The 13,234-nt window shown below is 45.6% G+C and overlaps 1 protein-coding gene across 5 annotated transcripts in view; it reads left to right on the top strand.

Moving 5' to 3' along the window:
• akap9 (A kinase (PRKA) anchor protein 9) overlaps nucleotides 1-13,234 on the top strand; it is a 119,466-nt gene that overhangs the window by 74,565 nt on the left and 31,667 nt on the right. For 4 of the 5 annotated variants that reach the window (XM_062997454.1, XM_062997464.1, XM_062997471.1 and 1 more), the window contains 8 exons: nucleotides 414-503; nucleotides 2,204-4,849; nucleotides 10,009-10,143; nucleotides 11,354-11,398; nucleotides 11,565-11,693; nucleotides 11,773-11,907; nucleotides 12,049-12,093; nucleotides 12,190-12,336. In XM_062997454.1, coding sequence (XP_062853524.1) covers nucleotides 414-503; nucleotides 2,204-4,849; nucleotides 10,009-10,143; nucleotides 11,354-11,398; nucleotides 11,565-11,693; nucleotides 11,773-11,907; nucleotides 12,049-12,093; nucleotides 12,190-12,336 — 3,372 coding nt within the window. The remainder of the gene's footprint in view (nucleotides 1-413; nucleotides 504-2,203; nucleotides 4,850-10,008; nucleotides 10,144-11,353; nucleotides 11,399-11,564; nucleotides 11,694-11,772; nucleotides 11,908-12,048; nucleotides 12,094-12,189; nucleotides 12,337-13,234) is intronic. The other variant, XM_062997489.1, reaches the window with a different exon arrangement.

Genomic DNA, 13,234 nt, shown 5'->3' on the forward strand with positions numbered 1-13,234 from the left:
TCCTCTCCTCAATCTTCTCTCCTCAATCTCCTCTCCTCAATCTCCTCTCCTCAATCTTCTCTCCTCAATCTCCTCTCCTCAATCTTCTCTCCTCAATCTCCTCTCCTCAATCTCCTCTCCTCAATCTTCTCTCCTCAATCTTCTCTCCTCAATCTTTTCTCCTCGATCTTCTCTCCTCAATCTTCTCTCCTCGATCTTCTCTCCTCAATCTTCTCTCCTCAATCTCCTCTCCTTAGTTTTCTCTCATTGACCTTCTCTTCTTGATTTTTCCAGTCCAGCCATCCGTTGATCATTTTACCTGGTGATCATCTTCTCTCCACTAGTAACGAGGCTAAGCTAGCGTTAGCATGTTGTGTTGTTGTGGGTGTGGTTGGACTGAAGCAGCGTGATGTGATGATCTTTAACTTTTGAAGGTTGTGGAGCAGAAGGACAGGGAGATAGCGCTGCTCACCGAGCAGATCGCTCAACTCCGGCTCTCTGAGACCAGGAGACCTGAGGAGCAGGTAACGACCGCACACCTGGTCCGGTCCGGTCCGGTCCGGTCCAGTCTGACCGGTGGTGTACGTGTGTGTGTGTGTGTGTGTGTGTGTGTGTGTGTGTGTGTGTGTGTAGGTGCTTCTGTGTGTGTGTGTGTGTGTGTGTAGGTGTTTCTGTGTGTGTGTGTGTGTGTGTGTACGTAGAACTTGGTTCTGTGCTCCAGGTTTTCTCGGGTTTATTATAATAATTATAATATTATAATAAGAATATTTACTGAGTGTGGAATATTAAGGACAGTCGTTTAAATAAACATCTAGATTCACACTCAGTAAATATTCCTCATGATGGTGAACGTTCTCTCGGCTTCTTTCATTCATCATTTTATTCATTTCTATTTTATTTCTTACAGGCTTTGTGGTGCACGTCACGTCATTTATACAGTACAGGGTCAAAAGTATGTGGACACCCGATCGTGAGCCTGTCAGACATTTGATTTTGGACTGATCCTGTGGTCATTTGTGTCTAAACGGCGATCCTGAGCGCCGGCCAAGTTCCAATTCATCCCAAACTCTAAACAGGAGTTTATCCAGACCAAACTTGGTGGAACATCAAGAATCTTTACTCATCAGTCTTCTCTCTTCAATCTCCTCAATCTTCTCTCCTCAATTTTCTCTCCTCGATCCTTTCTCCTCAATCTTCTCTTCTCAATCTTCTCTCTTTAATCTCAATCTTCTATCTTCTGTTCTTGACCTTCTCTCCTCAATCTTCTCTCATCAATCTTCTCTTCTCAATCTTCTCTCTTTAATCTCAATCTTCAATCTTCTGTTCTTGATCTTCTCTCCTCAATCTTCTCTCATCAATCTTCTCTTCTCAATCTTCTCCCCTTAATCTTATCTCCTTAATCTTCTCTCATCAATCTTCTCTTTTCGATCTTCTCTCCTCAATCTCCTCTCATCAATTCCTCCCAGACTCTTCAGGAGTTTGTCCAGACCAAACTTGATAGAACATGATGGACCCTCCCCAAACTGTTGGCACAGTCTTGAAAGCGCAGTCGTCATACTTTTTGCCGTATACTGTACAATAAGTTATGAAAAGTATGTGGACACCCAAGAATCAAGCATGTGCATGTTGTGCTGCTCTCCTTTGGCATTACTGTCCAGGCTTGCAGTCAGGATTCTCATACATCCCCAAACTCCCCAAACTGTTTCAATCAAGTTAGAAGAGCATGATTTGTCTGCTGGACGGTAGAAGGCCAAGCAGGACGCGTCAATCTAGAGAACATCCCATTGTTCCAGAGTCCAGGTGTGGTGTGTTTTATACCACTACAGCCTCAATGGCTGAACCAGTTAAATAAAAGGGGTTCACATACTTTTGACCGTGTAGAGTATATCTGCACCCACTTGATGGCTGGAGATGTTGGACGTTGTATTAACATCCTTGATGTTCTGAGTTTTTGGTGCATTACTAACAAACGATCAGCTATGGTTGGTAAAACGAGGCTCTCAACTCCCAGTTCCAAACATCTACCAACCTTGGAGGTTGGAATAAATTTTGACGTCCACAACATGTATAGAAGTCTAAATTCAACCAGTTGTGATGGTCATTGGAGGACCGTCTTGTTGTAGCCTGGTTTGATGGTAGATTTTTGGAACTGGATGCTAACGCTGACCATCCACTACGTCCTCCTTCCTGTCTTGACTCTCCCTCTGGGTTTTGGTGCCCTCAGGAGGTGGAGCAGAAGACCATGCAGCTGCGAGAGCTCGAGGCTCAGGTGGAGTACCTCCGCGGAGAGCAAGAACGTCTCAAACAAGACAGCGCGGAGGAAGTCGAGCAGCTGAACTCCGTCATCGAGAAGCTCCAGCAGGAACTCTCAAAGATCGAGCACAACCGGCCTCCGGCTGAGACGGAGGACGACGACGAGCACGAGGAACTTAAGCAGAAGATGGATCAAGTCCAGAAAGAGCTGGACACGCTCAAGGATGACCATTCCTCCCTTCTCGGAAAGTATAACACCCTGCTAGACGAGGGAGTTGATCTCGACCTTGAGGAGGTTTTGAGAGAGAAGACTGCAGCACTGGTGGTGGCCCAAGTTCAGGTCCAAGCTCTGGAGGAAAGTGCAAGTTCCAGAGTCACAGATTTGACCCAGCAAGTGGAGGAACTGGAGATGTGCCTGAAAGAGAAGGACCTGGAGCTGAAAGATTGTCATTTAGAGGTCAGGAAAGCACAAGCCGACGCGGGAACCCTTCAGCTAAAGATTTCACAACTGGAGAAGAAACTCGAGGAGAAGGTGGCCAGTTTCAGCCAGCTGGTGAACGAAGATCATGTCGATCCAAACGTCCAAACCAAAGAACCTCAGTCGAAGAGTCAGAGTGGAGAACTTTTGGACAGATCCACTGCTGGAAAAGAGATGGAATCAAAGGATCAGTCTGGGAAACCACTGGAGGAATCAAAGGTTCAAGCTGTAGAACCATCTAACAAACCTATTTCTGGAAAGGAATCTGATGATGATTCTCGGGCACCAAAGGATGAATCTGCTATGAAAGTGAAATCCAAAGAACAAACTGGGGAGAAACCATCTTCTGGAAAAGAATCCATCAGTATCAAAGAGGTGAAAACGAAGGTTCAAACTGGTGAATCATCTGCCAAACCTACTTCTCATGCTTCTGGAGAACCTCGAGATGAATCCATCACTGTTAAAGAAGTAGAAAGAAAGGTTCAGACTGGAGAACCAACCAAGGAACAACAAGCTGAATCCATAACTGCTAAAAACGTGGAACCAACGGTACAAACTGGAAAACCGTTGGACAAACCAACTTCTGGAAAACAGGCAGAATTAAATGATCAATCTGGAGAACTATTAGATGAAGCCAGTGCTATTAAGAAAGCAGAAGGAAAGGTTCAAGCTGGTGAATCATCTGACAAACCTACTTCTGGACCCACCAACTCTGGGGAACCACAGAACAAATCCACTGTTAAAGAGGGAGGAACTGTTAAAGAAGGAGGCACTGTCAAAGAGGTGGAAACAAAGGTTCAAGCTGGAGAACCATCTGACAAAGCTACTTCTGATGATTCTGGAGAACCTCGGACTGATTCCGTCACTGCTAGGAAGGTGGAATCAAAGGAACAAACTGGGGAATTGTTGGCCAAGCCATCTTCTGGCAAAGAAATGAAAATAAACGATCAATCTGGGAACCCACTGGATGAATCCACCACTGGTAAAGAGGTAGAAACAAAGGTTCAAGCTGGAGAACCATCTGACAAAGCTACTTCTGGAAAGAAGATGCCATCAGATGAGAACTCTGTGAAGCCACAAGATAAATCCACTGTTAAAGAGGTGGAAACAAAGATTCAAGGTGAAGAACCTTCTGCCAAACCTACTTCTAATGATTCTGAAGAACCTCGAGATGCTGCTAGGAAGGTGGAATCAAAGGAACAAACTGGGAAACATCTTCAAGCTGGTGAATCATCTGACAAACCTACTTCTGGAAAGGAGATGGGATCAGATATGAACTCTTTGGAGCCACAAGATGAATCCATCACTGTTAAAGGGGTAGGAACAAAGGTTCAAGCTGTAGAACCTCAAGAGGAATCCATAACTGCTAGAAAGGTGGAAACAAAGGAACAACCTGGGATACTGTTGGACAAACCTTCTTCTGGAAAAGAGGTGGAATCAAAGGATCAATCTGGGAAATCACTGGATGAATCCATCACTGGTAAAGAGGTGGAAACAAAGATTCAAGCTGGAGAACCATCTGACAAAGCTACTTCTGGAAAGGAGATGGAATCAGATAAGAACTCTGTGGAACCACAGAACAAATCTACTGTTAAAGAGGTTCAAGCTGAAGAACCTTCTGCCAAACCTACTTCTGATTATTCTGAAGAACCTCGAGATGAATCCATCACTGCTAGAAAGGTGGAACCAAAGGAACAAACTGAGAAATTGTTGGACAAACCATCTTCTGGAGAACCTTCAAACAAACCTAGTCCTGGAAAAGGAACGGCATCAGATGTGAACTCTGGGAAACATCAAGCTGAATCCGGAACAGCTAAAAGCGTGGAACCAAAAATACAAACTGTAGAACGGTCGGATAAACCCACTACTGAAGAACAAGATGAAACCCTCATAGCTGGCTCAGTGGTATCTAGTCCAGGGACTCAACACTGTGAAGAAAATCCACTGGAAAAGAAGAAGTTCCTGATGGAGAAGCTGAGAAGTTTGGAAGTCGATCTGAGTTCCATGCAGAAGGACCAGGAATTACAGAAACAGCTCCTGACCGGTACGGAGGAGGAGGTTCAGGAGTACGAGAGAAGGCTCGCCAAGGTCATGGAGCTCCTCGACCGAATGAGAAGCAAACCTTCACCTCATGTACAGGTGAGTATTTAGGGGTTCATTACTGGTCAAATCTGATGTGAATGTGAGGTCTGATGGTTCCATACTGGGTTCAAAAGGTCATTGTGGTATCTACCTGAGCGTCCAGAAGAAGCGATGAATGGACGTTAGGACATTACATGAGAGTGAACATGAAGAAATCATAGACTTGGGTTGATGGACTGGTGGTTTGGTGGACTAGTGGGTGAATATTTGGATGGGTGGAGGGACTGGTGACTAGACAGGCTACTGGGAGGACAGACCGTTGGAGAGACAGACTTCTGGTTGGTGGATGGGCAGTCAGATGGTGGATAAATGGACTGATAGGTAGACTGACCCGTAGGTGGACAGACTGGTGAGTAGATGGACTGGTAGACAGACTGGTGAGTAGATGGACTGGTAGACAGACTGGTCAGTAGATGGACTGGTGGACAGACTGGTAATGTAGATGGACTGGTAGACAGACTGGTCAGTAGATGGACTGGTGGACAGACTGGTGAGTAGATGGACTGGTAGACAGACTGGTGAGTAGATGAACTGGTGGACAGACTGGTGAGTAGATGGACTGGTGGACAGACTGGTGAGTGGATGGACTGGTAGACAGACTGGTGAATAGATGGACTGGTGGACAGACTGGTGAGTAGATGGACTGGTAGACAGACTGGTGAGTGGATGGACTGGTGGACAGACTGGTGAGTAGATGGACTGGTGGACAGACTGGTGAGTAGATGGACTGGTGGACAGACTGGTCAGTAGATGGACTGGTGGACAGACTGGTGAGTAGATGGACTGGTGGACAGACTGGTCAGTAGATGGACGGGTAGACAGACTGGTGAGTAGATGGACTGGTAGACAGACTGGTGAGTAGATGAACTGGTGGACAGACTGGTGAGTAGATGGACTGGTGGACAGACTGGTGAGTGGATGGACTGGTAGACAGACTGGTGAATAGATGGACTGGTGGACAGACTGGTGAGTAGATGGACTGGTAGACAGACTGGTGAGTGGATGGACTGGTGGACAGACTGGTGAGTAGATGGACTGGTGGACAGACTGGTGAGTAGATGGACTGGTGGACAGACTGGTCAGTAGATGGACTGGTGGACAGACTGGTGAGTAGATGGACTGGTGGACAGACTGGTCAGTAGATGGACGGGTAGACAGACTGGTCAGTAGATGGACTGGTGGACAGACTGGTGAGTGGATGGACTGGTAGACAGACTGGTCAGTAGATGGACTGGTAGACAGACTGGTCAGTAGGTGGACTGGTAGACAGACTGGTCAGTAGATGGACTGGTGGACAGACTGGTCAGTAGATGGACTGGTGGACAGACTGATCAGTAGATGGACTGGTAGACAGACTGGTCAGTAGATGGACTGGTGGACAGACTGGTAATGTAGATGGACTGGTAGACAGACTGGTCAGTAGATGGACTGGTGGACAGACTGGTGAGTGGATGGACTGGTAGACAGACTGGTCAGTAGATGGACTGGTAGACAGACTGGTCAGTAGATGGACTGGTGGACAGACTGGTCAGTAGATGGACTGGTGGACAGACTGGTAATGTAGATGGACTGGTAGACAGACTGGTCAGTAGATGGACTGGTGGACAGACTGGTGAGTGGATGGACTGGTAGACAGACTGGTCAGTAGATGGACTGGTAGACAGACTGGTCAGTAGATGGACTGGTAGACAGACTGGTCAGTAGGTGGACTGGTAGACAGACTGGTCAGTAGATGGACTGGTGGACAGACTGGTAATGTAGATGGACTGGTAGACAGACTGGTCAGTAGATGGACTGGTGGACATACTGGTAATGTAGATGGACTGGTAGACAGACTGGTCAGTAGATGGACTGGTGGACAGACTGGTCAGTAGATGGACTGGTGGATAGACTGGTGAGTAGATAAACTAGTGGACAGACTGGTCAGTAGATGAACTGGTGGACAGACTGGTCAGTAGATGGACTGGTGGACAGACTGGTGAGTAGATGGACTGGTAGACAGACTGGTGAGTAGATGGATTGGTAGACAGACTGGTGAGTAGATGAACTGGTAGACAGACTGGTGAGTAGATGGACTGGTAGACAGACTGGTGAGTAGATGAACTGGTGGACAGACTGGTGAGTAGATGGACTGGTAGACAGACTGGTGAGTAGATGGACTGGTAGACAGACTGGTGAGTAGATGAACTGGTGGACAGACTGGTCAGTAGATGGACTGGTAGACAGACTGGTGAGTAGATGGACTGGTAGACAGACTGGTGAGTAGATGGACTGGTGGACAGACTGGTGAGTAGATGGACTGGTGGACAGACTGGTGAGTAGATGGACTGGTAGACAGACTGGTCAGTAGATGGACTGGTGGACAGACTGGTGAGTAGATGGACTGGTAGACAGACTGGTGAGTAGATGGACTGGTAGACAGACTGGTGAGTAGATGGACTGGTAGACAGACTGGTGAGTAGATGGACTGGTAGACAGACTGGTGAGTAGATGGACTGGTGGACAGACTGGTGAGTAGATGGACTGGTGGACAGACTGGTGAGTAGATGGACTGGTAGACAGACTGGTCAGTAGATGGACTGGTGGACAGACTGGTGAGTAGATGGACTGGTAGACAGACTGGTCAGTAGATGGACTGGTGGACAGACTGGTGAGTAGATGGACTGGTAGACAGACTGGTGAGTAGATGGACTGGTAGACAGACTGGTGAGTAGATGGACTGGTGGACAGACTGTTCAGTAGATGAACTGGTGGACAGACTGGTGAGTAGATGGACTGGTGGACAGACTGGTGAGTAGATGGACTGGTGGACAGACTGGTGAGTAGATGGACTGGTAGACAGACTGGTCAGTAGATGGACTGGTGGACAGACTGGTGAGTAGATGGACTGGTAGACAGACTGGTCAGTAGATGGACTGGTAGACAGACTGGTCAGTAGATGGACTGGTGGACAGACTGGTCAGTAGATGGACTGGTGGATAGACTGGTGAGTAGATAAACTAGTGGACAGACTGGTCAGTAGATGAACTGGTGGACAGACTGGTGAGTAGATGGACTGGTGGACAGACTGGTGAGTAGATGGACTGGTAGACAGACTGGTCAGTAGATGGACTGGTGGACAGACTGGTGAGTAGATGGACTGGTAGACAGACTGGTCAGTAGATGGACTGGTAGACAGACTGGTCATTAGATTGACTGGTAGACAGACTGGTGAGTAGATGGACTGGTAGACAGACTGGTCAGTAGATGGACTGGTGGACAGACTGGTCAGTAGATTGACTGGTAGACAGACTGGTGAGTAGATGGACTGGTAGACAGACTGGTCAGTAGATGGACTGGTGGACAGACTGGTGAGTAGATGGACTGGTAGACAGACTGGTCAGTAGATGGACTGGTGGACAGACTGGTCAGTAGATTGACTGGTAGACAGACTGGTGAGTAGATGGACTGGTAGACAGACTGGTCAGTAGATGGACTGGTGGACAGACTGGTCAGTAGATGGACTGGTAGACAGACTGGTGAGTAGATGGACTGGTGGACAGACTGGTGAGTAGATGGACTGGTAGACAGACTGGTGAGTAGATGGACTGGTGGACAGACTGGTCAGTAGATGGACTGGTGGACAGACTGGTTAGTAGATGGACTGGTGGACAGACTGGTGAGTAGATGGACTGGTAGACAGACTGGTCAGTAGATGGACTGGTGGATAGACTGGTGAGTAGATGGACTGGTAGACAGACTGGTCAGTAGATGGACTGGTGGACAGACTGGTCAGTAGATGGACTGGTGGACAGACTGGTGAGTAGATGGACTGGTAGACAGACTGGTCAGTAGATGGACTGGTGGACAGACTGGTCAGTAGATGGACTGGTAGACAGACTGGTGAGTAGATGGATTGGTAGACAGACTGGTGAGTAGATGAACAGGTGGACAGACTGGTGAGTAGATGAACTGGTAGACAGACTGGTGAGTAGATGGACTGGTAGACAGACTGGTGAGTAGATGGACTGGTGGACAGACTGGTGAGTAGATGGACTGGTGGACAGACTGGTCAGTAGATGGACTGGTGGACAGACTGGTCAGTAGATGAACTGGTAGACAGACTGGTGAGTAGATGGACTGGTAGACAGACTGGTGAGTAGATGGACTGGTAGACAGACTGGTGAGTAGATGGACTGGTGGACAGACTGGTGAGTAGATGGACTGGTAGACAGACTGGTCAGTAGATGGACTGGTGGACAGACTGGTCAGTAGATGGACTGGTGGACAGACTGGTGAGTAAATGGACTGGTGGACAGACTGGTCAGTAGATGGACTGGTGGACAGACTGGTTAGTAGATGGACTGGTGGACAGACTGGTGAGTAGATGGACTGGTAGACAGACTGGTCAGTAGATGGACTGGTGGATAGACTGGTGAGTAGATGGACTGGTAGACAGACTGGTGAGTAGATGAACTGGTAGACAGACTGGTGAGTAGATGGACTGGTAGACAGACTGGTGAGTAGATGAACTGGTGGACAGACTGGTGAGTAGATGAACTGGTAGACAGACTGGTCAGTAGATGGACTGGTGGACAGACTGGTCAGTAGATGGACTGGTAGACAGACTGGTGAGTAGATGGATTGGTAGACAGACTGGTGAGTAGATGAACTGGTGGACAGACTGGTGAGTAGATGAACTGGTAGACAGACTGGTGAGTAGATGGATTGGTAGACAGACTGGTGAGTAGATGAACTGGTGGACAGACTGGTGAGTAGATGAACTGGTAGACAGACTGGTGAGTAGATGGACTGGTAGACAGACTGGTGAGTAGATGGACTGGTAGACAGACTGGTGAGTAGATGGACTGGTGGACAGACTGGTGAGTAGATGAACTGGTAGACAGACTGGTCAGTAGATGGACTGGTGGACAGACTTGTCAGTAGATGGACTGGTGGACAGACTGGTAATGTAGATGGACTGGTAGATGGACTGGTAGACAGACTGGTGAGTGGATGGACTGGTAGACAGACTGGTGAGTAGATGAACTGGTGGACAGACTGGTGAGTAGATGGACTAGAAGTAGAAGAGTAGGTGGATGAAGAATGGATGAACAGTAGATTAATAAACTGGTTTGTTGACGTTCTTCACATGTAATGCTGGATTGTGGGTCCAGGTCTCGAGTGTAGGTGGTGCAGCGATGGAGGAGCTTCAGCGCTCGTTACAGGAGCTGAAGAACCAATCAGAAGCCGCTAGAGTGGAGCTGGACGGCAGTGAGGAGCTGAGAAGGAATCTAGAGGAGCAGTTACAGGTACACCATGAGTATTACAGAGTCAATAATCTGCTCCTGATACGATTCTCTAAAAAAGAGTCAAATCTTATCGCTGAACAGAAATAATTTACTTGATTCACCTTGAAGTCATTATATGATTCACTCTAAAGAGTCGGATCTTTTTGCTGAACCGAGATAATTGATGTGATTCACACAATAAGAGTCGAATCTTTTGGCTGAGATTAAGTCAAAAATATGATTCACTCTAAAGAGTCAATAATATGATTCACTCTAAAGAGTCGAATCTTTTTGCTAAGCTGAAGTCAATAATATGATTCACTCTAAAGAGTCAATGATATGGTTCACTCTAAAGAGTCGAATCTTTTTGCTAAGCTGAAGTCAATAATATGATTCACTCTAAAGAGTCAATGATATGATTCACTCCAAAGAGTCGAATCTTCTTGCTAAGCTGAAGTCAATAATATGATTCACTCTAAAGAGTCAATGATATGATTCACTCCAAAGAGTCGAATCTTCTTGCTAAGCTGAAGTCAATAATATGATTCACTCTAAAGAGTCAATGATATGGTTCACTCTAAAGAGTCTAATCTTCTTGCTAAGCTGAATCTAGCGGGCGTGATTGGCAGTGCCTGCAGCAGATACTGATTGGCCACCGTATCTGCAGGGTGGGGGCCGGACTATGTGCGGGGTGGGTGGGTCTTCATACGCTTGTGATTCACTAAAAGAGTCGACTCATATTGCTGAGCTTAATTCCTTCATATGATTCACTAAAAGAGTCGACTCATATTGCTTTTTTGAAATTATTAATGATTCACCGTAAAAGAGTCCAAATTATGAATTCATTCATATGATTCACTAAAAGAGTCGACTTATATTGTTGAGCTTAAATCATTTATATGATTCACTAAATAGAGTCAAGTTATATTGCTTATTTGAAATTATTTATGATTCAGCTTAAAAGAGTCGAGTATTATTGCTGAGCTTAATTCATTCATGTGATTCACTGAAAGAGTCGAGTCAAATTGCTGAATCGAAATGATCAATATAATTCAACTGTAGAGGAGTCGAATCTCATTCCTAAACTAAAGTCATTCACATGATTCACTAAATAGAGTTAAGTGATATTGCTGAGCTGAAATTATTAATATGATTCACTAAAAGAATCACCAGGCTGGTGTTGAACATCTATTAGAATGTAATATTAACCCCCCCCCCCCCCCCCCCACAGGAGCGTGAGATGACGATGGCTCTGCTGAAGGAGCAGCTACACGAGGTGAGTTTAAACCGTCCCGATACTGAATTTAATTCTATATAATCATTAATGATGTTCAAATAAAGATCGTACGTCAGGATGTTTCAGTCTCGTCTTTATTTTAACATCGTTCAGGTACAAACGTTATCAAATGATTCATCTGATCCTCTCATTTCTCATGGCTCAGGCTTCAGGTGGAGACCAGAGTTCCACGCTGCTGCAGGACCTTCAGGATGTTCAGCAGGAAGCGGCAGCTGCTAAAGAAGAACTCAAGGGCTGCATGGAGCACAACCTCAGACTGCAGGATCAAATCCAGGTACAGTTTTACCCTGGTATACTTTACACTCACTTTGTTCTTCACGTGTAACTCTTGTAATGCTGGATTGTGGGTCCAGGCCTCGAGTGTAGGTGGTGCGGCGATGGAGGAGCTTCAGCGCTCGTTACGGGAGCTGAAGGACCAATCAGAAGCCGCTAGAGTGGAGCTGGACGGCAGTGAGGAGCTGAGCCGAGATCTTCAGGAGCAGTTACAGGTACACCAGCCATGTTGCTCTGCGTTCAGCCAGAATAGAACCGGACCTGTTAGAGAACCTTGTGGTACACCCGAATGTAGTTCCGGCTCTGATTTGTGCGTGTGGTTAATGGGTCTGTTCTGATCTGTGATTGGTCGACAGCTGAAGGAGTCGCAGATAGAGAAGCTGCAGGAGGATCTACAGAAGGTGAGTCGAGGTCCTGAAGCTGAAGGTGGCGCATCCATCTTTTTCCATCCAGATGATTCTGGTGCAGATTCTCAGTAAGTCCTTTTATCTTTTCAGGCTTCAGGACCTGTCAGTGATGGAACCTCCACTGCAACATCAGAGCTTCATCAGGAACTTCAGGAGCTGAAAGATCAAGCTGAGCTCACCAAAGAGGAACTGAGCAGCTGCAGAGAGCTCATCCAACATCTGCAGAAACAGATAGAGGTACAGCTAGCTCCTCCCATCCATATGATTCACTTAGGAGTCGAATCTTATGGTTAAGCTTTTAGAAAGAGTCGAGTCATATTACTGAGATATTATCATTAATATGATTCACTAAAAGAGTCGAATCTTATGGTTAAGCTATTAGAAAGAGTCGAGTCATATTACTGAGATATTATCATTAATATGATTCACTAAAAGAGTCGAATCTTATGGTTAAGCTTTTAGAAAGAGTCGAGTCATATTACTGAGATATTATCATTAATATGATTCACTAAAAGAGTCGAATCTTATGGTTAAGCTTTTAGAAAGAGTCGAGTCATATTAATGAGATATTATCATTAATATGATTCACTAAAAGAGTCGAATCTTATGGTTAAGCTTTTAGAAAGAGTCGAGTCATATTAATGAGATATTATCATTAATATGATTCACTAAAAGAGTCGAATCTTATGGTTAAGCTATTAGAAAGAGTCGAGTCATATTAATGAGATATTATCATTAATATGATTCACTAAAAGAGTCGAATCTTATGGTTAAGCTATTAGAAAGAGTCGAGTCATATTACTGAGATATTATCATTAATATGATTCACTAAAAGAGTCGAATCTTATGGTTAAGCTATTAGAAAGAGTCGAGTCATATTACTGAGATATTATCATTAATATGATTCACTAAAAGAGTCGAATCTTATGGTTAAGCTATTAGAAAGAGTCGAGTCATATTACTGAGATATTATCATTAATATGATTCACTAAAAGAGTCGAATCTTATGGTTAAGCTTTTAGAAAGAGTCGAGTCATATTACTGAGATATTATCATTAATATGATTCACTAAAAGAGTCGAATCTTATGGTTAAGCTATTAGAAAGAGTCGAGTCATATTACTGAGATATTATCA

This window comes from Trichomycterus rosablanca, chromosome 1, assembly GCF_030014385.1.
Source record: "Trichomycterus rosablanca isolate fTriRos1 chromosome 1, fTriRos1.hap1, whole genome shotgun sequence".
NCBI lineage: Eukaryota > Metazoa > Chordata > Actinopteri > Siluriformes > Trichomycteridae > Trichomycterus > Trichomycterus rosablanca.